Raw genomic sequence first — 24,683 nt, forward strand, 5'->3', positions numbered from 1 at the left:
TGGACAGGGAGAAAAAAAAAAAAAAAAGAGTCATCATTGACAGCAGCAAACTATTTTTACAGAAAGGAAGACCTGAGAGTTTCCAAGCTTAATACCAACCATAGACTCCATTGCAACTCTGAAACCATTGCTACTGAACCAAGGAGAAATTAAGCAGCCCAAGTACTGATGGTAAAGTTGTTCCAATGTGAGAGCACCTGTTCATGGGGTTAAAAAACCATCCCCTGGCCTATACGCTCTCGGCCGGCCCAGGCCCTTTGCCTTGCTCACGGGCAGGATCAGCGGGTTACTCTGCCAGCTAGCTGGTTCAAGCGTCCGCAGGGCTAACGTGCGTACAGGGGAGAAAGAAACAGCCAACGCAACCGGGTTCCTAAAGCAATCCAAACTGCTGAAAGGACAGGCCAAAAGGGCCGTGTTTCTTGTACTCATTACCTAAGCAACTAATAACATGCCTTTATCGGAGGTGGACACGACCGGTTATTAAAGTTCATATGCTCTAGTACCCATTGCAGCCCTATTTTCTCTGTCTCTAGCAGTGGGCCATCCTTTTCAAAGAGAAGCGTTTCCAAGATCTCTGGTAATGATGGGATCTTACTCTCGTTTGTGGTTTTAGCTCTTACTCGGACTAAATTCTTCTCCTGGACGCCCTCCAGCCACGCGGCACTATTTCCCCCGCACCCCTCCAGTAATCCCGTCCGGCCGCGCGGGCTGGTTCCCAGGCAGTCCCCCCTTCCAGCCGAGGTGCCGGGCTGCACTCGGCTTTCCAGGAGCCATTATCCGCCTGCAGCTCCTTATCCGAGCGGCAAGCCCCCGCGGCGCCTGCAACACCCCCCTTCCCCGGGAAGGCGCCCGGGAGCGGGGGGCCGCCCAGCGGGGGGGCAAGGGGACCCTCGGGGCCGGGGCGGCCCCCGGCACCCTGCGGGGCGGGCAGGGCAGCGCAGGGCAGCGCAGGGCACAGCACGGCAGGGCACGGCACGGCAGGGGGAGCCCCGGCCGCCGCCGGCCCGCGGGGCGGAGGTCTCCCGCCCGCCCCGCCCGCCCTCCGCTCCGCTCCGCTCCGCTCCGTCCGGCCGCCGCCGCTCGGGCCCGCGCGCAGCAGGAGGCGGCGGCTGCTCCCGACTCGCCGCCCGCTGCCGCCACGGCGGAGGCGCATGGAGACGACGGCGGCCCGCGCGTCCTGGGGTAAGGCGAAGGCGGCGGCGGCGGCGGCGGCGGCGGGAGCGCGCCGGGCCCCCTCGCGGCGGCGGCGGCGGCGGGGAGGGAGGGGGCGGCGGCGGCGGCCCGAGCCCGCGCCCGCGCTCGCGCCCGCGCCCGGCGGCTCCCGGCCACGGGGCGGGCGGCGGCGGCGGCTCAGGCGCCTGCGAGCGAGCGAGGGAGCGAGCGAGGGAGCGAGCGGCAGGGGAGGATTTCCGTGGAAACTTTGTCACTCAGCAGCCCCCCTCCGGAAAAGAAAAGGAACCAGAGAGGGCGAACCCCCGCTGGGCTGCGCGGCGCGGGGACGGCGAGCGCGAAATTCAGGGGGGAAGCAGCAGCGCGGGCAGATGAGCGCTGCGGGGCCGGCGAGGGGCAGCAGCCAGGAATATTCCCGGGCAGCGGCTGAGAGCCAGGCCACGGCGGCACCGAGGGCAGCAGGCTTAATTTGAATGTAAATGTAATTTACCGAAACGTTGTACAAATGCCGCATTACATCCAACTAAATATCCGGGGTCATATTTTGTAACTGTATGAGCAAACAAGCCCTTTTTTAAGGAAGTCTAAACATTTTGTTATTTAGGACATATTTTACTCATGTGGATTTTGTTGCCTGTAAATATAAGTCTTTGAAGCGCAAGTTATAAATATTAAGGCTTAAATGCATTGGGGGAGTCGTGTATCAAATTTTAGAATAAATTTATTCCAACCCAATTTGACACACACATGCCTAATGTATTCAAGATGCACTTAAACAAATTAGGAAACAGTTATTTTGCTTTACAATGGTAGGTGCCTATTTCAGAGTCTGGTGAATGACTTAACAACAATAATTAGCATATTTATATAACACATTGTTGTTTATACATGGCTTTTTGCATCTAAGAGGCATTAAAGTCATATCTAATATCATTTCCTAAACTGGAGTGATTCCTGGAAGTATGAAGCAATGACTTGTTTATTTTATCTATCCCCATTCAATCTACATCTGTGCGTATATTCCCAGTCTGAAACGTGCAATCCTGCCCTAGAGAGTGGGTGCATGGTATCAACACAGTGTGTCTTCAGCTGACATCTGGCTCCACAACAAAAACAAACTGCTATTAAGGACCTTTTCTTTCCATTTTTCCCTCCTTAGTTCTTTTCTTCCATCTTCCCCTCATCTCTGGAAGCTCCATCCCTATTGGAATAGGCAGCAATTATTCCAATCAATGTAAGTAGTCTTTTTTTTTTAACTGCTTTAACGGCATGCCTTGCAGTCATGTACAGCTGTAGGAATATTATATTTAAAGTCCTCTAGTCCAGATAAGGACACCAATCCATGAAAAAGCAAATAGCTTCCTGACTAAGAAAACAACTGAGTTAACTGGGCTGGACTCAACCTTGTGATCTTTGTATAGACAAAACTCACTGAAATCAGTGAGAATTGCTTGAAATTGAGCATCATAAATTTTGGTTGCAGGTACAAGTACTTCAACCTTTTTTAAAAAAAAATTATTCTTCCTTTCAACATTTTCTCCCACAACAACAAATTAGCACATAGCTTCTAAAACGGATTTACAAATTGAGCGCATTGGCATCAGTCAAAATTTGTATCGTTTTGGCACTTACTAGTGAAACAAATGTAGCTAAAAATTACTTCCAATTATTGAAATAAACAACAATTCCTGACATTTGACTTCCTTCCACTCCCTCTTTATTACTGATTTTTGTAGATAATATCTGAAAGTATTTTAGAAAGGAAATGTAACATTACAGGAGCCAGTTCTGCCTGTGTTTCTGGCCCTATTCACTTCAGAGGAAAACTACACGTATGCAGGAAACCAGATTGGTATGTCTGACCTTTTAGATAAAAGAATGTGTAATGATAAAAATACATACACAAAAATTAAACTACCAGGTTATCTCTCAGAGCAAGTGCTGCATCTCAAGAAAAGTCGTGCTGAAATGTTGTAACCAGATTACTTCTTCTCTAATAAAACTTCCAAGCTAAGATGCCCATCATACACAAGAATTCATATGATTAAAATGGGAAGTTTAAAGAAAGAACAGGCAAATAATTCTCTCATTTACATTGCAACATACATAAAGAAACTGCAAAGTCAAGCATACTATCATTCATAGACTAGAAATATTATCAAGCTTAATGTTTGCCACCATGATCTACAAGCTGGGAGAAATTATTCATAGTGCCAAGACCGTTTCTGTTAACGCTAAGTATTTGTAGGAACTAAACCTGCCGCAGATGGGAACTAAGAGCAGAGTTCGGTCAATAAAGCTGGTTACATTCCAAAACCAAGTAAATGCAAATTGCTGTTTTTCAGATTATCTGGTTATCCCTTAAGCTCCTAGCAAAACCATGTTAAAGCTGGGCTCAAAAGCAAGTGCAAAACTAGTAGCTGCTAAGCAAAAGTTGTTCACCCTCTAGCTACATAATATATGACCAACTGCCATCATCTAAGTCCTAAAAAATATAAGATAACAACTTAAAAGTGACAGGAAACTGTAGAAACTTACATTAGTGTAGCTACATGTGACAGTCTACTCATTTATTAGCATATTGCCTGTAAACATGGCAAAAAATACTGGTACTGTGCTTGCTTATGTTGTAAGAGGTCAACATTGTAAAAAACTGTTTAGATTATTTCTCAGCAGAACTATTGCTTTTCCGTTATGCATGAAATCACATTTCAGCTTTGTAGCACTTCAGTACACATGCAGTCAGTACCTGTTTAGTTTGGGAAATCATGTCAGAATAGCATAGTTTTCTGTGCATCCTTCACTTTCATGTTCCTTGGCCCTTGAGCTGAGATTTTTCCCTTCCATTGCTCCCCCCAGAGAGACTGTTTCTTCATGGCAAGAGAACTTTATATTGCATTAACTGTGCATTAGCAGAGTTTTGTAATGGAACTGTTGCAGCAAACATCGTTCAGAGCAGTCTGAGCGTTTCCTCGTTTCCAAATGGGTGCCTGCTTGTCTTCAGAAATAAGTGTTCTTAAGACAATATTTTCCCTTTACTTTGGTCTTAACTGAGTGCAGTGCAGCCAGGACCAGTGTTTTGGCCTCCTACGTACAGGGTATCGTGTTTAAATGACTGTAATGACTGGATTATGAATTGCTAAATTATTAAACTGACAATAATACATAATACTAATACAAGTACAGTGGACATTAGCCAAAAACAAACTGTGGCTTGCACTATGCCTTTATTGTGAAGATGGAGAGAGGCTGGTGTTATCCCAGGCTGTTCCTATGTACTAGACCACTTCTTAGAACAGTTTACTTTCTCGACACTGAATTTCCTAAGCAAGCGCAAAGGTGCAGGAGCAGGATTGCAGCTGCTCTTGTACAAAGTCTCCACTATGCCTCTAGTACAGGGGAAAGAGGTAAAATGACACAGGCCAAGCCCAGGCAAAGCTAATATTCAGGAATGGAACTGTGTGACTTCAACTACACAATATCCAAGAGGATTGACAATTTCAGCATTTAATGGAACTTTCTAATTGAAAATAAAATTTAGAATTAATTTTGTTTCTTTATAAGTTTCTTTCTGAGAGAAACATCAGATTTTCACTGCAAAGTGTTTTTAGGTTTTAGTCAGAACATGATTTTTTATAAGAGAAAAGTCAAAATTATCTCTAGAAAACGTTGATGACAGTAAGTGTAAATCATCGTTCACCAACAGTCATGAACCTCAGCCACTGCATGTAATACTTTAACGAACAGTGGCCAAAACTGTCAGAGAAGTGGAAAGGCAGACAAATGGATCTACCCAAATGCCTTCTCTTCCTTCAAGCCACTGGCTCCTCCAGCACTTCCTCAGGAGTTTTGAGGTTTGTCTCTGAAGAAAAGTATTTTAAGCAAACAAATCAACCAATTTTTTGATTAGTTCTCCAGATTGACAATATGTATCAGCTATTATAAGAAGACAGTTATTTTATAATTATTACATAGCTGTATAGTTATTTATGTAACTATAAATATTAGTAAGTGTTTATGATAACCATATTAAACAATATTATGTCTCAGCTGTTATGTCTAAGAGCACAGGGAATGTTCAGGTAGGTAAAATGTTCATTTGGGTGCATGAATCAGGAAAAATAAATACAGAAAGGATGCAGACAGTGTTGTAAAATTCAGAGTTAAGACTCCTGTGTTACACCCTGTATAGATTTTACACACTTGGTCTTACGAAACAGAATTATCTCACAAAATGCAAGAAGGAACAGAAATATTCATACTAAGGCTCTCTCCCCGTGCTGTATGAAAACAGACGTAGCCAGGCACAGGGAGGTACTCGCTACTGAGAAATCCTTCTCCTGCATCCCACAGGCCCGGCCATGCCGGATGCCGCCCCTCCGCAGTCAGCTCACACACCGGCCGGCCCAGCTGGCTCCCGGCTGTCACTGACTACAGCGCTGCCAGCTGTACTCCGAGGCCCCAGGAAGACAGTGGAAGGCGCAGCACGCTTTTACTCATAAATGAGGAAATCGTTCTGCACACAGTGAAAATAAATCACTCTCTCTACTGCCACAGGCTAGGGAGTTGGTAGCTTTTGTTCTTCATGGCAAATCCTGCATTTTCCCCAGAATGGACTCCAAACTCAGCTGGTTTAATACAGTGGTCTAGAGGCCAGTAGTCAAGGAGCATAACTTCATAGTCATGTGCACAGGTGGAGCCCAGTGCCTCAGCACAAATAGGTGAAATAACTAGGTGGTGATGGGTCTGTGCACATGTCTGATGGTGGTTCTGTTGGCTGCAACAGATTTGAGACATACAGAAAGAGCTTCAAATCTATGCCTGACAGCTTTGCTGTGAAGCTGTTGACCTGGAGAGAGAGTACTTTACTCCAAAAGTTTGAGAGATTGGTATATGTGCACCAAGCCTTCTGGACCCTGTAGCAATATATTTCCCTGCCCTTGTGGGGTGCCTTGAGAAGTGTCAGTGATGGAAACACCAACACCTGACCCCCATTTCCAGTCTTTCCTTTCTCTGACAGCAGAAAGCTAGAAACCCTGTAGATCTGCGATGCCAGGCAGTCCGGGGCACAGATGTGCTGATCACTCCCTTTTCTCCAAGTGCACAGCAAAGTTTAATCCCCACAGTAATCTGTTCTTTATTTTCCTTCATTGATTTTTTTTCTCAAAGTGTGGATGTTTTCTGAAGGCACCAAAGTGGAATCTCCAATCTTTCCTTCCTTAAAGGTATCCCGTATCTCCCTACAGCTTTCCATGCTGCACTTCAGGCTTTAATGGCTCCAAACGTGCAGAAATCAAGGATGTTCAAATGCCTCCAGAACTACACTTCACAGTCCTTTGTTCTTCTCCCCTAATAAGTTGTATCCTGCTCAGTATCTTTCTGCCATCAATCTATTTTATGATGGCTCCAGATCATCTCAGTTATTCAAATCAAGAATGATTTTTTCACCTTTTAATTTATATTAGACCAGAACCTGCACTAGGAAGGTATCAATTTCTCACCAAGCCTGACAATTTCTCATCTTCATTTATGACAGTGTAGGCTGACATCTCCAAATCATTCATTTCCATTGTAACTACTGACTTAATGCTTTAATTTCATCAGTTTCTCCCTACTCCTGCCTCCCATCCTGATTTTTTTTTTTTAAGTAGCAGAGAGAATAATAGATCAGAATTCACTCCTGTGCAACTATTATACAAAAACACACAGAACAGAGTCCAACCCTGTTCCCTATCAAATAAGTAGGAATGATGCTTTAGTTTTGAAGGGGATCTGATCAAACTGATCTAATGAGAATAAGACTGAGAAGCATCCCAGAGAAAAGAGAAGGGGGGAGATACGTTTTGGAGGTGCTGAGCACTTTTCACTCTTGCAGTCTGACATTTCATTATTGTATAACGATTGTACTTAAGCTAGATATCCAAGCATCTAAAAATGCAATAATGTCCAGATGCCTTTATGCAAAGGCATCTTGAGAGATAGACACCTAATTGATTATGAGCTATTGTAAATCCTACTTAGAGCCTCTATCTTCAGATGCTTTGAAAATTTGGCCTCAAGTTGAAAGCTGGCAGAAGGAAGCAATTCAGTTGGCTTTGACAGCATTTATGCAAATAGTGAGTTTAGCTCCAGGACTTTATATATATCTTGCTACAACTTCCTGAAATCCCTCAGACCATTTTTTAAAATAATGACATTATATGACATTGAGACACCTACAGTCTTAAAGTATCATTGTGGAGATGCATTTGCTTGAGGACATTCCAGCCAAAGCCGCTTCAGCACTGCCTGTTAACACATATCTTGCTTCTGTGACAATGTCTTTCCTGGGCCATTTTCATTGCAAGTCTCTTATCTTTTAATTGCTGTTTTTAGTTATACCCATGCTAATCCCTTTAATTCTGTCATTAAAACGAGGATATTGGTTTCCACAATTGTTTTCTGCCTTCATTAAAAATATATAAAGAAATAGTGATATACATGCAGTCTTATCAGTTTTGGCTTTTGAATCTCTCCATTTTGCAATTAATCTTTTTTAGTTTCCTGGCTTAAGAGGAACAGCTCTGATTGAAAGCATCTGATATTTACAGTTTTTCTTAATCCTAATTTTATTTTGAATTAGCTGCACAATTGTTATATGATTATTACTACAAGTACCAGCTGCACTTAGGGGACCCACCTAAGACTTAAACTCTGTCACACTATGCCCTGTACAAAGAAACTGGCCCGTCCTTCCAGACTGCAGGTGCCTCGATAAGACAAAAGGTGGGAATGGAAAGTGTGGCAGAGAAATGAATAGTTTTAGATCATGTGGCAATTTAAGGAGAAAACCAGGCTCCTGGATTGGTATCTGTCCATTGCTTGCCACTGACTCTTGCTGACAAGGTAGAGCACTAGCTGTTTTCTCTTGTAGCATCTTTTTTTCTGTCTTTGTCCAGTCCCATGCCTTTCTGTCAGTGTTGGGGTAGCAGATCACTGCCTGTAGCTGGGGAAAGCCTGTCCTCCCACCCTACCCCCACACCGCACCCATGAAGAGCAAACAGGGTGTCTCTTGTTGAGCTTCAAGCCCTGCAAGAGGTAGGAGAGACTGGGGACGATCAGAGCAGGCAGACTGGATGGAGAAAAGAGAGTGAGAGTCCAGAGGAGGTAAAAGAGTAACCAGAGAAAGAAAAAAGAAAAGGTAAAGAAACTCTGAAACAAAGAATGGGAGCAAAAATACAAGTTTTAAATCATATGTGTGCACACCTCTCTCTCCAGAATGTTCTAGGACACAAGAAGAAATACAGTTCAGAGCTGTGTGGTGTATTCTTCTCAGTAAATCTGTTTTTCAATCTGTTTTCCTACATAGGAAGAGTAAAATTAATTTAGGTAAATGTGCATCATACTGCACAGAACTCCAGCTCCAGAGATTTGACAGGAAATTTTTAATTCTTTGTCTCCCTTTTCCTTCCCTTTCCTGAGAAAATGAGAAGAATGAGAAAAAACATTTCCTTCTCATTGTCTTTATTCCCTTTCAGTGTTTTACATCCATCTGCTCTATATTTTTAGCTGCTTTTAGCATAGACATGTATAAATGAACAGAATGGGAGAAGTGCTGGGGATGTCAGTACAGAGGCCAGGCAAGTTTAAGTAGTATAGTGTCTCATGTTCCCTGGAAATCTCACAGTGGGGCATGGCATTATTCGTATCGCTCCTTCCATTCCTTCTCAATGAATGCATTTCCCCTCATGGCATGAATTCCACCACCGCAGCTGGAATAGCTCACCAGCCTCACAGACTGTACATAAGGGCCACAGGACAATTCCTAGAACATTTATTCTACTTCATATATATATATATATATATATATGATTTTTTACGTAGCTGACTCAATTATCTACGGACAACCAGTTGTCCATCAGGCTCAGACCTGATAGAGATGAGAGTATTCTGATGTTACGCTTGTCCTCAACTTTCAGTTACCACTAAATTTAGGACAGAAAAGTAACTACAGCTGGGCTGTAATATTTCTCTAGTTAGATCATAAATATGGCACTCCCTTCCACTGAGGAACCCAAGAGATGTATAGAAATGGCATATTTTACATTAGAAAGCTAACCAGTTCAGTCAGTATAACAGCTTTCTGAGGTTCACTTTAAGTCCTTTAATAGACTTAAATTGGTTGCTTCCAATTTTTAAACATTGAACAAGCCCCCACTTACAGTCAGGGTTAAATCAGGGACTTTTACAACAAGGAATCGCGATAAGCTATACAAAAAGATGAGCTATAAAAAATCAGATCCCAGATCCTCTGAGAGACAGCTAATACAGTACCTGACAGAGCATCCAGCAGAGTGCCAGCTATTTAGTCCCAGTTTGAAGACTAGTTCTTACTAGGACAAAGACCTCATATTGAACTTTTCTTCTAATCTACGCTTAGCTTTCTCCTCTTTGCTTATCAGCAGAGTTCAATATTTTGGGCTAAATCTTCCCCATTTGTAATTATTTACAACTTAAACTACAGAGGCACACAAGGGCCATTCACAGTGGTCATACACAGTGTGCAAGACAGTCACTAGCTTAAACAACTTGCAAGAAATATAAGACTTGATTAAGAAAGAAGCAGGTCATAGAAAACCCAATGCAGAACAGCAGAGATACAAAGTTGTTCAGAATTTGTAAACTGTTTTTCCTTGTTGTCTTCGTAAGGTACTGCCCTGGAACATGCCTCTAAAGGTGCAAGGATTAGGCTATCTACTATGCTATCATCAGTTCCTGTTCAGCAACCAAATGTAAAAACCCTGCAGACTCAAATATACTGTAACAGCTCTAAATGACAAGTTAACACTCCTGGTTTATTGCAGATGCCATGGTGACAAGTAGAGCAACAATATCTAGGCTTTTGGTATTGTAATTATAACTCTGTTTCAAAGACACATCAGGGAGGGAATATGAATCCAGCGTTATTTCTCCTTTGGCCTGGAACTTCATGCTAGGGAAAGAACACAGTCCGCAAAAAGAAGAGCAACAGAGCAGCTTTTTGAGATGACTTTTATGCATCATTTGACATGTATATTAAACTACGATAATAATCAAGCTCCTCACACTAAGCACGTTTGTGAAATCAGATGTTCCTTTAGAAAGGATATGAAGACAGTCAATAATAGAAAAAGCAGCTACAATGTATTCATGCTGTTGTGTGCTGGGGTACCTGCTGTATGGTACATTACTTAGCACCAGTCCCCAGTCAAACTGTTGCAATGTACAGGGAGAGCAGAAAATCAGAGCAACAACAACACAGGTCTTGTTGTTTCACGTTACAGTACCTTTTGATGGTGAACTTGAAAAAAAAAATTACAGGACAATTTAAAGGAGAATGAGCAATTGAAAAGTATATACAGCCACTTTTGTTTTAAAGTCTTTGCTTTTTTAACAACATAATTCTAAATAGGTATATCAGTGGAAACTGTATGCTTTTGCAACCAACCTGACAGAAATGCATAGGAAATTCTTCAAAAAAGCTTTATTCAGAGCTACATTTCTATGCTTCCATTAAAAAATGCTTCTACTGAATGAAGCAAGCTGATAACTGGAAATTTTCCCCAAAGCTTGGAAACATAAGATAATGCTTCAAGAGTGATGGAGCATCTATAGAAGTAGAAATAAGAACTTTTTTCCAAATTTTCGAACATATAAAATGATGATCCACACGTGCAGCCAAGAACAGCATGGTAAAGTTGAGGAAGGTGGGGGGGGGGGGGGGAGAAGGTGGTATTAAAATACCTTAACAGTATAGAAATGACATCTTGTGTCTGTCCTCTGATTTAAAGTTACTGTAAATGTCCTTGGTTGCCATCAACACAAAAACTCTAAGGAACTGAGAGGCACAAGAAATTACCAGAGGGCTAAGAATCTCTCTTCCTTATAGTGCGTCTTGTACAGGTTTTTGTATCGTGCTCATCTACATAATATAAGCGCAGCAGAGCATTAAGCATCAAACTAAGATGTCCCAGATGTTGCTTACTCTCTCATCCTCTCACCAAGCTCAGAGTTTTAAATCATCTCTGGGCCACTGGAGGACCCTCCTTCACCAGGACTGCCTTCCCACAGCAGGCTACAAAGTTTTCAAAGCCAGCCTGCAGGCAAGAACGAAGCCTCTGACTTTGCAAAGTGCAGATGGTGATGTTGTAGAGAATAGTTTCTGCTGGTGGATGATCAGTGCATTAGCAGACTCAGTGGTTGATGTTAGAAGTGTGTAACCACCATATACTTACACAGTCATTTGAATAAAACATATTTTGTGGTAATACTAACAAAGGAAAATACAAAATTGGATGATGTACAATAGCTATTAATTATTATACGTATTTTAATAGTGCAGGTTCATTTTCAACTTCTGGGCTAATTTTATGCATTACATTTACATAATATTGCTCCTTAACCTGAATTTGATGTGATCATTTTGATGTTCTTAAATTACAAATTTCCACTTCATAAATTGATACAAATTTGTATTGATTTAGAACACAAACACTAAAAAACATCAGCAATCCATTGCTTGGCACAGTCAGGTTTGGAACAGGTGGGATTAGGACTGGGGAACAGTTCTCCAAGAGAAACTTTGTTAGCTCTCTGTTGTCTGTAGCAAAAATTGTTTTCATAATCAATTATACCTCAAGGCAAAAGTGTACGGTAAAGAAAAAATACTTTGTGCTAGCCTCTGCTGAGATAAAACATCATTTTGGAAAGTAATGCATTTTCCCACAAATCATTAAACTGTTCCAAATCAGAAGGATCTTTACATATTCTTCAGTTGCTAAGTAGACAGACATCACTCCTTTGTGAAATTAAGACAGCACTTGCTAAATTTACTGCAATAAAACGAGTACTGGAACCAATACTGGAGGGCCCCTCTTACATACTTTATGGTTATGTTTAAATCATATGAGACCAGATCCTCTGTTGATATAAATTGGAATATCTACTGTAGCTTTATGGCATTACGGCAGCAAAGAAACAGAGCAGCCTATCTGAGGTGGGTGATCATCCTAATTCATAGTATGCTAGCGTTTTTATCCGGTCAGAACTGCTAAGGCACTCCAGAACTTGAAGTCCTTTTAAGTGTTACCATTACTAGAATAAAACCGTCAATAGGAATCTGATATGGATGTTTTCTGGGTGACACCTCACTCGAGTGAGTGAGCGAGGCCCCTGCCAGGAAGCAATCCACTTCTCTGGAGCACAACACGCTTGTACTTGTCAGAGAACTTTTCATTATGCCTATTCTACTTCTTGTTCCTTTGTATCAGAAATAGATGCACTTCAGAATATGAATTCATTCACACTGCATGTTAAGATATAGTATTTTATGCTGAGAGTGTTTTAAGTTTATATATTCGTTGTTGTTTTTCTGTATTCACACAAATATTGGCTAGTAAGACCCAGCAATACATTAAATCAAAGAGTATGAATGAGGATGTTGTAAAATTATATCAAGCAAATCCCTCTTTAGAGACAAAAGCAGTAAAAGGATAGAGTAAGATCTGCTCTTTGAATATGAAATAAGCAGAAAGATATTATATTGCTGTAGAGTAGCTTTGTGCTGACTGAATATATATATATGGCTTTTTATAATGTAACCATTCCCATCTTATGCTAACATTTAATAATTTCCTGTTTAAGGCAAGAATATTTAAATGGATTTGAAGGTTAAAGCAACTAGTCTGACCTGCTGCACAAGCCAGACCACAGAACTGTGGGATTCATGCGTGTAGCTCAACATACAGATGCTGGATTAGATTTTAAAACAAGATTAATAAACTACTGAGTTCTGCAAGACAGTGTCTAGCTGAAAGCTCTTTTCCAGTGATGCCTCTAGCTACTGCAAGCCAAGAGAAAAAAAGAAAAATAGGTTAATATAAACATGTAAAAGATTATATGCTAGAGGAGAGAACTACAGTATCTGGGAAGGGGCATAAATTTATAATATCAGATGGCATAAAAGATAAACCAGACCAGTCCACTAATCTTTACTGGATTTGCGGGTGTCATGTTTTTTGCCGTAAAGACTCTAATGACTTTAAAAGATACATGAAACCGATTACATGGAACTTCGATATCTTTGTTACTTGTTCCATTAGCACCAAGATCAAATCATCGGCATTATAATACCACAGTAATTTCTGACAATCATTTAATTCTCTTTTATGCCCATCTCTGTCCCTGACTGCTGGATTACCTTAGGCCTGTGCCTCAGCTTCTTCCTCAAAAAAGTGCTTAAAAACATGAACACTGAAAAATATTTATCAGGTATTTTGCACTTTCCCTTGGGACAGATGGAAGATTTGCATTATCTGGATCAACAAAAGAAATCTTTTGCTCTTGCTATATATGGGAAATGTAGCTTTATGGGATAGATTTGCACACCCTTTTTAAACTATCCTGCTCCCCCCCACCCCGCTGCTTTGCAGTCCAAAGTATTGCATCTGCTTATATTGTTTCTTACAGCTTACAATCTTAGTGATTCTCCCCTTAAGATAATAAAACATTGTACTGTTTTTCTAGCATTTTCATACAGACTGTATCCTAAAGTGGCCTACACAGTTCAACAACAACTACCAGAAACAGAAAGTATAGAATTACTTTCTGGGTGAAGGAGAAGAGACATTTATCTTTAAGTGACCTTCAAAGTAGAGTCACCGCAGTGGTGAGGAGACAGTAATTCAATGTTGCAGGAACTGTAGAAAAGTTTCTTACACCCAAAAGTGGTAAAATTGTAGCCAGTGATAGGGGAGAATTGTGTTGAACTAGTAGAAACAGAAATAATGAATAGGAAAGATATGAACTGGTGTAGATTGGATCAAGTTTAAAGAGGTCTAAAATAATTAAGGCAACTTCAAATTAGATTATGAACTAAATAGACTTTATAGAAGATAGATATGTGTATGTGAAACACACTTGGACCAATTACTCTAATAAATTTGCTAAGATATTAGAGTATTTTTTTCATTAGCATCATTTTTTTGCAGGTGAATTCCTTTTTGAAGTTTATAACAACAATCTAAAGTTAATAAAGTTGTTCCCATTTCCACAATGACCACATTTGGTCCAACATATTAATTACAGCATAGCTTCTTCTATAATAATTTAACACTTTAAAAAACAAACAGACAAGAATCCACACAGCCTTAAATTGCTGGGAATTCTATTCCATTTTACCCAAAGGTTGTCTTAGATGCTTACCACAAATACAGTAGCTACGTGGGAAACATTCTCCAAGATGTGCTAGAAGTACGAAACAATATGATCTGATTATTGGCCTGTAGATTGCAGAGCTGCCAGGTACAAGCATAAAAGCATACAATCTAAGATCTACTGTAACAGTTTGTTGTCAAGGCTGTTGATATTTATAAATGCATTTGGGGGTACTGACATTTTCCACTGGAGAAGCTGTGTAGAGAATTGGAAATCATGAGCAATTACTCCCAACTGCATGATTTTGCAGCTATGAAGGGTGACACAAAGGCTCCGAATTTAAAATATTAGAGAGCAAAGAAAAACCTGATTTAGTCAGAATGCCTGTGTTTTGTTGGGTGCTGACAATGGCCCTCTGTGCCTTTGCTTTCAAGAGCTGGAGTTTTTCAAGTTGGGCTTTAATTTTTATTTGCTTCTGTTTGGAATGTTTTGAGATTGGACATATAAAGTAACCTGAATGCAGCTCTTGTACCTAAGGGAAATGATTGAGGAGTACCTAAGGGTGATTTCCGAGGAGTTTTTCTGCACAAAGGTCTTCCTTGCCAGACTTCAAATACTTTTTATTCTGTCACTAATGAACAGGATTTTTTTTCTCTCTTCTACTTTTCTTTCCCATTGTTTGAAAGCTCTACAAAACTGTGCAACTAAATGGTATCAGCACATTTGCTTAAACACTCAGATGTGCTTGTCAGAAAATACGTTTTCTCTTTATCTGCCATGAATACAAGTCTACTTTCAATAGCACAACTGGTGAAATGTGAAAAAACAGTTTTTCTCAAGTTCTTTTCTCAAAGATTTGCTCAATGCGTTTTGTGTGGTATGGCAAGTATATTTTAGCCAATATTTTGCATTGCACAGTTAATATGTCAAAAAAAAAAGACGTATACTTTTCCTTGCATACAGATATCCCTGCTCTTTTGAATTTTGTACCAGGTAGCTGCTGTTTGAATGTTTATGAACATCAAATAAAACAACTATTTTGAGTAGTCAGTCAAAGCTAAACACAAACTGCACAAGTGCAGTGCCCACTCCCACCTCTGACATACACTCAAAGCTTTTGGACTAGGAAAGGGTGATCCTGTTGAGATATGATAAGCACTGACAGCACTCCCTCCCATACACCCCGTTTCTTCTGCTGAAGCCCAAATATATTTTGCAAGGGTGAAGGCAAGGCCTGAAACTCTGCTTTTATTAAGTTACAGGAGTAGGCTAGCATCATCTCTCCTTTAGTAGGAAATAAATGTTCATGCATGTGTGTATGTATAGAGATAACAGGAGTGTTAGCACACTATCAAGGGATAAGACAAAATTACACTTTCCCCTCTCCAGGCAGAAGCGTGTGATTCAATTTTTCACTCAGCCCCCAAGAATCAGAGCTAGTCCTGGGAAGCGGCTTCATTCTTTCAACTCAGCCACCAGTCAAAGATGCGGCATAACGCACATAGTTGCAGAGCCTGCTATATAGTCTTTAATGTCTCTGCAAACCAGACCTGAATAATCATCCCCAACAACTTGCCCAAGGGTTTATTCAAAAACCCCTTCCCCTCTACCAGACTGAGTTCCTATGCTTGATTGTCAAACTGGAAAGGAATCACAAAAAATGTATACCCACAGCTAGAAAGCCCTTAATCCAGTCCTTCAGGATTATGCAAGACAGCAAATACCTTTATTTTTTTTCATTCATCTATTTTGTGTATTAAGCTGAGGCAAAGACGGATTGTTTTGTTTTGCTCATTAAAGCATGTAAGTGACAGGGGACGCTAGGTGCTTTTGATAGATGTTACCCTAGTGATTTCTTTGGTATATTTTACCACTATGTAAATGATCAGCAACAACAGTATACAAAGCATTTGAGTCTCAGACCCTTTTGACAGCTGACAAAAAAAGAGAGAGTGTTTTCATCCTGCTAGGGCTTTCAAAAGCAGTAAGATTGACTTTCAGTAAGTCTGTGGCATTGTCACTGAGGAAGGAGGTGCCTGTTACACAGAGTCATCCGTTGTTTCTCCTCCTTTCAGATGAACGGAGCATTCTACCTTGTAGAAAAGAAGAACTACAGTGTGGTAATGGACTCTGCCTCTTAAATTGGCTACGCTGTCACTATAAGAAGGACTGTGGCAGAGACTACATGTCCATCAAACTAACATGTTCAAGTGAGTTACTCTTCGCTTTCCTCCTAAGTCATGAGAAGTAGTCCTATGAATGTAAAACCTTTTTCTTACTGATTCTGTGTTTGTAGCAGTATACTGTTCTATACATCTGATTTGTTCTGGTTTTGTTATTGCAAGGATGTGGATATTTAGGGGGTTATTTATTTAGATGTCTAAATCTAGGGGTTTATTTATTTATATGCCTGAAACATTTTTGTTGCATGCTGGTTTCAAGTGGTCTAGTAGTCGGACTTCAGCAGTAGTGAGAATGGAAGATTTTGTCCTGCTCGAAATGCATTACGCTAATGTGTTGTGAAGAATGCTGCTCTAAAATGCCAGTTTCAAAAGAAAAAAGAAAAAAGTTTAAACGCTGAGAAAACCTAAAAAAGGCAGTCATCATTGCCAGAAACAATTAAACACTGGCAGCTCTACAAAATTACTACAAAACAGTGGCTGCTGGCTGGGCACTCTGCATTTGGAAATTTAGGCCTGGCTTAAATTTAGGCCTGGCTTAAGGTCAATAAGAGAGGTTTTGAATAAGGCTTGTGAATAAGATTTAACGTGAATGTTAATGTGAATAAATAAAAAAACTGCCAGCTGATTAAAGTAATAATTGGGTGCGGGTTTGGGGGGAGACTAACTGTCAAGTCAAAGATATCCAGTGTATTTAAAGGAGTCATAGGGTAACTTGTAAATAATGCAACTATTTCCAGCCATTTGTTTTAGAAACACATTTTCAGCAGATTTTGAATGAATAAGTTCAAAGATGAGGTGGAGAATTTCTGAAGAAGATAAGTAAGTTGTAGTCTCAGCAGTAGCCCCCTACTAGCAAACTTGGTGATTTAACCATCCGAACCATTCTTGTTTCTAATTTTTGCTCGTTACGTTAACTTGCTAATTTCAAACTACAGTTTTAACTCTGAAACCTTCCTTTTAGCCTATACAATTGGTAAGTAGCAACATCTGAGAAGGCAAATTATTGTTAGACCTCTATTCCACAAAGTACAAATAGGACTGATCATGTACTGCTGACGTGAACTATTGCCAGCCATACCTGTAGACTTTGGTTTTTGAGTTAACACAGCACAGTGCACAGAAGAACGCAGCTGCAGTTTTGCAGAAAGGCTTGAAGTCATAGTAGGAAGAGTAGATTGACGGCTACTGGCAATACACTTCAGATGAAAGTAAACCAAAAAATGCATTCCAGGAGTGCGCCTGTTGCGCACTCCATCCTCTAATGGGCATTCAGATCCACGGAAGCAAAGCGGGGCTAGTCCAAAGTACAACCCTCGGAAACACAGACAGTGTAAACAGCAGGTCAACACTAACTGTTTCAGTCTGCAGATGTGCACTTGTTGCAACATAGTTCTTGGCTTTACAGTGGAGTTAAAGCATTCGTACAACACAAGCACTCTGCAGAACTGATCGTAGTCCATTAAATAGAGCAGGACACGGGTCAAATCCACAGAGCATGGAAAGATTATGGGTTTAGTGCTGAGAATTCAGAAGGGCTACACTTTAGATGTGTGGGAGGGCACAGAAGACCTGAATTTAGGCAAGACCTCAGGTTCTTATGCTCTTAACTGCTAATCTAATCAGCAGTGATCAGAGCTAGCCATATTTTTTCTGAGCAAGCATGTCGGGAGGGAGTGGAAGATTTCATGGGAACACATCAGTTTTGACAATCTTACATCTTGCCTGTATTACACACACAAATAAGCCCTACAGCATCCAGTTCCACTGGGAGGGCAGAAGGGAGAGGAAGGAAGGTCCTGCCAGGTGTTATCTATAGGACATTCATAAGGCCTCCCTGTCACATAAGATAGGAAAAGTTGTTTGCCTGGTTGATTTTTAACCTTTAGGTTGAGCAATCATTGCAAATGAAACAAATAGGACTAAATGCCTGATAACTCATTCCTTATTTGTGCAGTAGGATTTTCAGATCACATAAAAGCTTTCTAGCAACTTGCTTCTTGCAGAAGTATGCATTATTTTCAGTCCTCTTATAAAGATGCGTGCATAAAGTAAATAGTGAGTGACAACAGATTCTTCTTTAACATACGTAAATATATACTTTTTCTAAACACAAAGCTGTCAATTCAGCACTAATAAGAAAAGCTAACAACCATGGCGGTTGATAAAATAGAGTCAAATAGTCATGGTTGGCTCTGAACACATTATGGTAGTTAAGAGCTCAAAAACACCACAAAACCAACAGATCATTTGCAATGCTTGCAGGAGCACACACACATCAAAAATTGCCTAGAGGAAAAATTCATTATTTTTCAATGGAAAGACTGATTTGCTGTTCACAGCTGAACTTAAGAGCAGAGTGTCATCCAGTGAGGCACTAACATCTGTCACTTCATATATACTTCACAAACACAGAAATGTTTCAGGCAAGGCAGGCACCAAAAGCACCTCTATCATGTGTTGGTTTTGCTGAATAACAGCAAGAACTGTTAGAAGATCAACACCAACAGAAAATCTGCACAACAACTATGCAATTAGAACTGTTAGACTTTCAGTCTAATACCATCCCAAATAGCACCACTACCTAGTAATAAAGCCATGATACAGCTAGATGACTTCAAATCTGACAGATTTATATTTGCCGGCAGACATTGGAAAGTCATGTCTGAAGATGTGGCTATGTGAGTATATGAAAATGAAGCACTTCTGTATAAAAAAAATCCCCTTGTGATTAATCTGTAGGTAACATTATATAATAGGTATATAAGGGTGCATGGGTATGCATACATATATATATGCATCTTCTTTATTCTCTTTCCTTCTATATATTTGTGAGACAGAGCCACTCCACTTGAATCAAGTTATTTATTTACTTATTGCTCTTATTCCTGCTTTGCAGTACTAACAGCTGAACACACGGCAGAATCAAAGTAACTTTATTAGAGAGTGAGCTTTCTTTGAGGATGAAGTTAGGCCTAGGGACGCTTATTGTACCAAGCTCCTTCCTTCCTCTTTTTCTGCTTATATATAATTATTTATTACCCATCAACTTACTTGCAGCATCCTATCTGCAAATATTAGCCACCCCAAATCTTGAACTTGGGACAAAACTAGCTCATAGGAAGAATGGTCTTCTGAAAAAAAACTACTAGTCCTGGCACCAGCTTTCTTGCAGTAGTTTAAGGAGTATTTTTTTCTTCAGGTAGCTCTTTTTGTTAATACCTCCAGTGCTCATGCTACTGTAAGATATTTCAGATAGTTGTACAAAAATTGGCAATTTAAGTAAAGGTAAGACTAGGAGTGTAGAAGTTTATCCCCGGAAGGCTTTCCAAGTTAATATCAAGACTAAACTTTTCCATAGTGTGCTTGTAACTATAAATGTATATACACATGTACACCCATAAACATAGAGCATCCCTCCCCCTACATAAGTAACATCTGTGGTGTTTGAGCCGCATGCAGCAAGGGGTTGCAGAGGGCCTTCGTCTTGGTGCCACCTCCGCTGGCTCGCAGCGGTTCTGTGTTGCGGTGGGGCTCACGGGCTGGGGAGGGAACCGAGGGAGCAGAAACAAGCCCTGGGGCACCTTGTCCTCCTCTACCTGGGCATCGCTCCTGGAGCAACCGTTCAGCCCAGCACCTGTGGAACGCGTCTGGCGTCTGCCAGGGGTGTAAAAGCTGTGATACACAACTCTCCATATCTAGACTGCTGGTCATTCCTGTATTTGTCCTGTATTTGTTCCCATGTGAGAATAACTTTCTTGGATATAAGCAACAGTAACTAAATCAGTATTTGCAGCATTTTCCATTCCTTGGTGGGTTTTTTTGTTTCTAAACAATGGGAAAGGAGTTTTCATACAGCTTCACAAACACAATATAACAAATCACTTGTGGGGAAAAAAGTCTAATGAGATCCTGCTAAGTAGTGAAAATGTCATCTATAAGTGTAAACAGCAATTCTGTGTAAATTAACACACCAAAAAGGGGAAGAGAAAACTGGATTATGTGCTTAAGGAAGCTTATACTGCTTCTGCCTCAGGTGTTACATTTCACTTTTTACTAATATGTAATTCAGTGCATTTTCAGTCACAGCATTAGTGCAAAACTCTCATTTGCAGGTACATGGTAGGATAAAATATAAACCTACACATAAATGTATCATTCTGATCATCAAGGTTAGCAGCCAACTAAATATTTGGCCTGTAAGTTAGAAAAGATCTTCTTTCATTCAGACTAATTTGTACATTCATACTAATATGTTTTAGAATTTCCTGGCAGGACCAAAGAACCTGGGATGCCCACTGAAAGCAATAATCATTTAAAGCATTATAACCTTGAGCTATAAAGCATAAATAAAAATATCAGGCTTTTACATATTGGTTACCATTATTCTTTCTCATCTCAAATCTGTCACGTTTTCTTTACAGTTGATGGTATCCTTATTCAGAAATTTAAATCTTTTTATTTTTGGCAAAAAAAGCCTTCATCTGGTTCTTATGAAACTCTTCCATAATCAATAAGGAGGTAACAAGAAAGAAGTGTTGGTCTCTCATTACATATTTCTCTGTTTAAGCACTTGTAACAGCTATCTTTAAAGGTGGTCTCAATCATCTCTCTTATGTATTTTCTGTGTCCTTGGAATGACAGTTTGTCGTGCTGCTTAAGGACACTGATTAAGAATGCAAACAGATCTGTTACACAAGACTGTTGTTGCTTATTTTGATATTTTTGAAGACTAGGTGATTGTCACAGTTTTAATCTTTTAAATTTAAAGAGGCACAAGAGGGAATATAAATGTATATATACTTAACAGTGCATATATATAGTATTACACTATATATAAAAAAAAGTAGAAATTTATTGCAACAACCTAAAAACCTTTTGATACCTGGTATTAAGTCACTTAAACTTGTTTTGTAACAACATACTATAGACAGGGAAGTGTATAGTACTATAAAGTTATAACTATTGAATTATCACTGGCAAAAAATTGTATGGCCATCACCTCCCTGGATACGTTTAGAAGCCACACCTGCATTCCACCCTCCTACCCCCAAATTCCCAGCGAGAATTTTGACCTTCTGCTAAGTTTCTGTTTCTTCAAGGACAAAGGTTGACCTAATATTTTCTGAGTCGGAACTGCTCAAGAAGGCGTCCTCTGAGGCAAGAGAATTTAGAGTAGAGACAGACCCATTAAAGGGAAATTTAGACAGAATCGTTAAAGAGAAGTCTTTCTAGGGAAAGAGTTGAAATCTAGAAAACACAGAAGCCTAAAGAGGATAAAGCCTTTCTGCCTCTAGCTAGCCTTTCGGACCACAGTGTTAAAATGCTAGTAGTCAGCAGTGTCTTCACTAGTCTGTATTTAAGAATGCATATTACTAGTGTGCCTAAGAGCCTATTATTACCTGTAGTTAAGATGAATTAACTGAAAAGGAGGAGGAAAGAGACAGCTGTTGTCTGGAGATTTTTAAAGCCCAAACAAAAGAAGGCTATAGTCCAAATCTCTGCCATGCAATATGGTATTCCTTGACTAAAAAAGTCTCAACGGATGCTAAGCAGATGGTTTTGAAATGAGTTTCCACTGGGATGCAGGTTTATAATTCTTATCATAAACCATAATGTAAAATGAGTGTATAGACAGGTTAAATTTGCACTTTTATCATGTCACAAACGAATAGTTTCAGCATAAATATAATGGAATAAAGTGATATTCCACTCTTATAGGTGCCTGTCAAAACAGCCCTCCTCAAAGTCATCCTTGGTTATAGAAAGAAAAAAAACATGATATGCTGGAATTTAAATCCCTTTCTGTTGGTTATAGTAAATCATTTCTGGATTAGTGTTTTTTCCTCATAAACAATTTTGTGCTTTTAACCTGAAATGATGCAGAGGGCAATGAAAAGCTTATGCAGCACTTAGTATTAAATCTTACTAAGATCTGAGAGGAACTTAAGCGGTGCACAGTTCTTCATCTAGCTTTTGTATCCAACAGGTGTAGACAGATGTTTTTCTCCAGATCAAGCTCTATCAGTTGAAGACGGTACCACCACAGTTGCTCACCACTATCCGCAACTGGAAGGAATCATCTTCATAATACAGCCAAAGTGCTCAAAAGGAGTGCTCCCTAACCTGGGCTAAAGACAACATCAGCTAGGATAGCTTTACATTTAAATAGAAGAGTTGAATTATCTGGTCAGACTTTGCCTACAGCTTACATTAACTTGAAGAATTATGGGGAGAGTAACCCCTAGCAAAAGGGGGAAACTATCATACAGAAGAAAGTAATATTTTCAAGCACCTGTTCTGGTTGAAGCATAGCTTGGTCACAGCTTGAGCCTGAGGAAGTAGGCTCAAGCTTACCTCCTGAGCCTAAAAATTCCTGTGTACAGAAAGCCCAAATGTTGCACTATATATAGAAGGAAATGTCCATAAATGCCGTTTGTATTGCAATCCCTATTTCCAATTAAAAAATTAAAGATATAAGCATATTGCACAGGACTGCAACAGGATAGCAGGTGTCTAAATCCTCTGAGTACTACTCACAAGAAAACTGTTTTCCATGTAATTAGCAAGGCACTTTTGTGATAAGATCAATTAATTACATTACCAAGCAGCTGGTGATACTGTCACTTAGTGTGCAGATGTCTGGGGGGGGGGGCGTTAAATCATACTATGGAATGTTTATCAAAGTACAAGAAGCCTTGCAATGCTGGTTAACACACTTTACTATGTTATTTTGTTTCACTCTTTACATTTTATTGTTGTTCCACATCCTTCTCCCAACTTCTGGCTTTCTAATAATCCTAGATGCCTATTAGTAGAGCTGATACTATAGAGAACTAGGGGTTATGCAACAAATATACCATAAAGAACATATACATCTTTTGGAACCATTTTGAAAAGTCCATCCAATAATTTCACCTCCAAACATATGTCAACATGCATCAAACTGATGCATGAGAACTGAGAACCTTTTCAGGTGCTTCTGAAAAGCAGTAAAGTTCACTCCCCAGTAAAACCCTACAGTCAGGACCAGCAACAGATGTACTTAATCATTTCTAGTCACTGACAGGTCTGTCAGCTTTGGAGATTATTGAGTGTTTGAGGACTGTAGCTTTATAGGAGCTCCCAGAAAATCTGATCACATGCAACTTTGTGTGCTCAGCATTTGGCAAAGCTGGAGCAAAATAGCAATTCAGTCTCAGCTATCAAGTAATATTATAGAACAGTCACCCAGAGAAGTGGATAAAATATAGCCACCAAAGTGAAGGAAAGAGTTGGTTTTCTTGTTCCCCTGAGGAAATTATCCTATCAATCTGGAAACTGGCAAATCATTCCTATCAGCCACTGGTTCTTAAAAATATATCAGAGAAACATGGCATTTTTGCTTTAGAACAGACTAAATCCTTTCTGATGGCATTTATCTTTAAACTAGTGACTCTGGCGTGAGTGTTCAGGCCTTTAAACATACACACAATTTCAGATTATAGAATCCAAAACCACAATAGGTTGTGCTCAGTACAGCTTTTAGGAACAAAGATTTTCCACAGTACACCTGTTAGAAGTTTATTTGTCCAACAGTTTTCTTTGTTGGCCTGAGAAAGCATTTTTTCTTCAAATGGAGATACAAATGACCAAGTTCCTCAGTCTATTCTACTTGCTCACTATACATGTACATTAACCCCAGGGAATCTCGGCTTTGTCACAAGCTAGGGGGAAAGTGTGAGAGCTACTTCCTAAAACATTGGCAACACATCAATCACTGAAGCAGGCTAATGATAGAGCTAATGAAGGGGAAATGACTTTCAAATCACCTCCTGCCCACTATGACATTAATGCCTAACCTAATATTTTAGATTCACTTACTTAGTGGTTGGGAGGGAATAAAATGAGAACCTGTTGTTCTAGCATTTATAAAACCAGATACTGTAGTGTCTGTAATGGGGGCTTCCTGTACCAGTAACCACCACCATGTGGTCTCTGTACTAACTTAAAATAAGAGATAGCTTTGTATCAGCCACAGATATAACCAGGATCTCAGAAACAGGAAGGGCAAAGGAAAAATGACTCCTAAGAAAGGAGTTCAGAAACAAATACCTAGCAAAGAGGAAAACAAAACTGACAACTCTTTCTCAACTGTATTACCCCAGTTACACTAGCATG

At 40.1% G+C, this 24,683-nt stretch overlaps 1 protein-coding gene across 1 annotated transcript in view; it reads left to right on the top strand.

Annotated features, from left to right (window-relative positions):
* The first annotated feature begins 1,059 nt into the window (after positions 1 to 1,059).
* The window catches only part of BEAN1 (brain expressed associated with NEDD4 1), a 76,210-nt gene continuing 52,586 nt past the window's right edge, over positions 1,060 to 24,683 (top strand). The window contains exons 1-3 of the mRNA XM_067302462.1: positions 1,060 to 1,182; positions 2,330 to 2,404; positions 16,419 to 16,553. Of these exons, the coding sequence (XP_067158563.1) occupies positions 1,152 to 1,182; positions 2,330 to 2,404; positions 16,419 to 16,553 (241 nt within the window). The 5' untranslated portion in view covers positions 1,060 to 1,151. The remainder of the gene's footprint in view (positions 1,183 to 2,329; positions 2,405 to 16,418; positions 16,554 to 24,683) is intronic.

Source organism: Apteryx mantelli, chromosome 10 (assembly GCF_036417845.1).
Source record: "Apteryx mantelli isolate bAptMan1 chromosome 10, bAptMan1.hap1, whole genome shotgun sequence".
NCBI lineage: Eukaryota > Metazoa > Chordata > Aves > Apterygiformes > Apterygidae > Apteryx > Apteryx mantelli.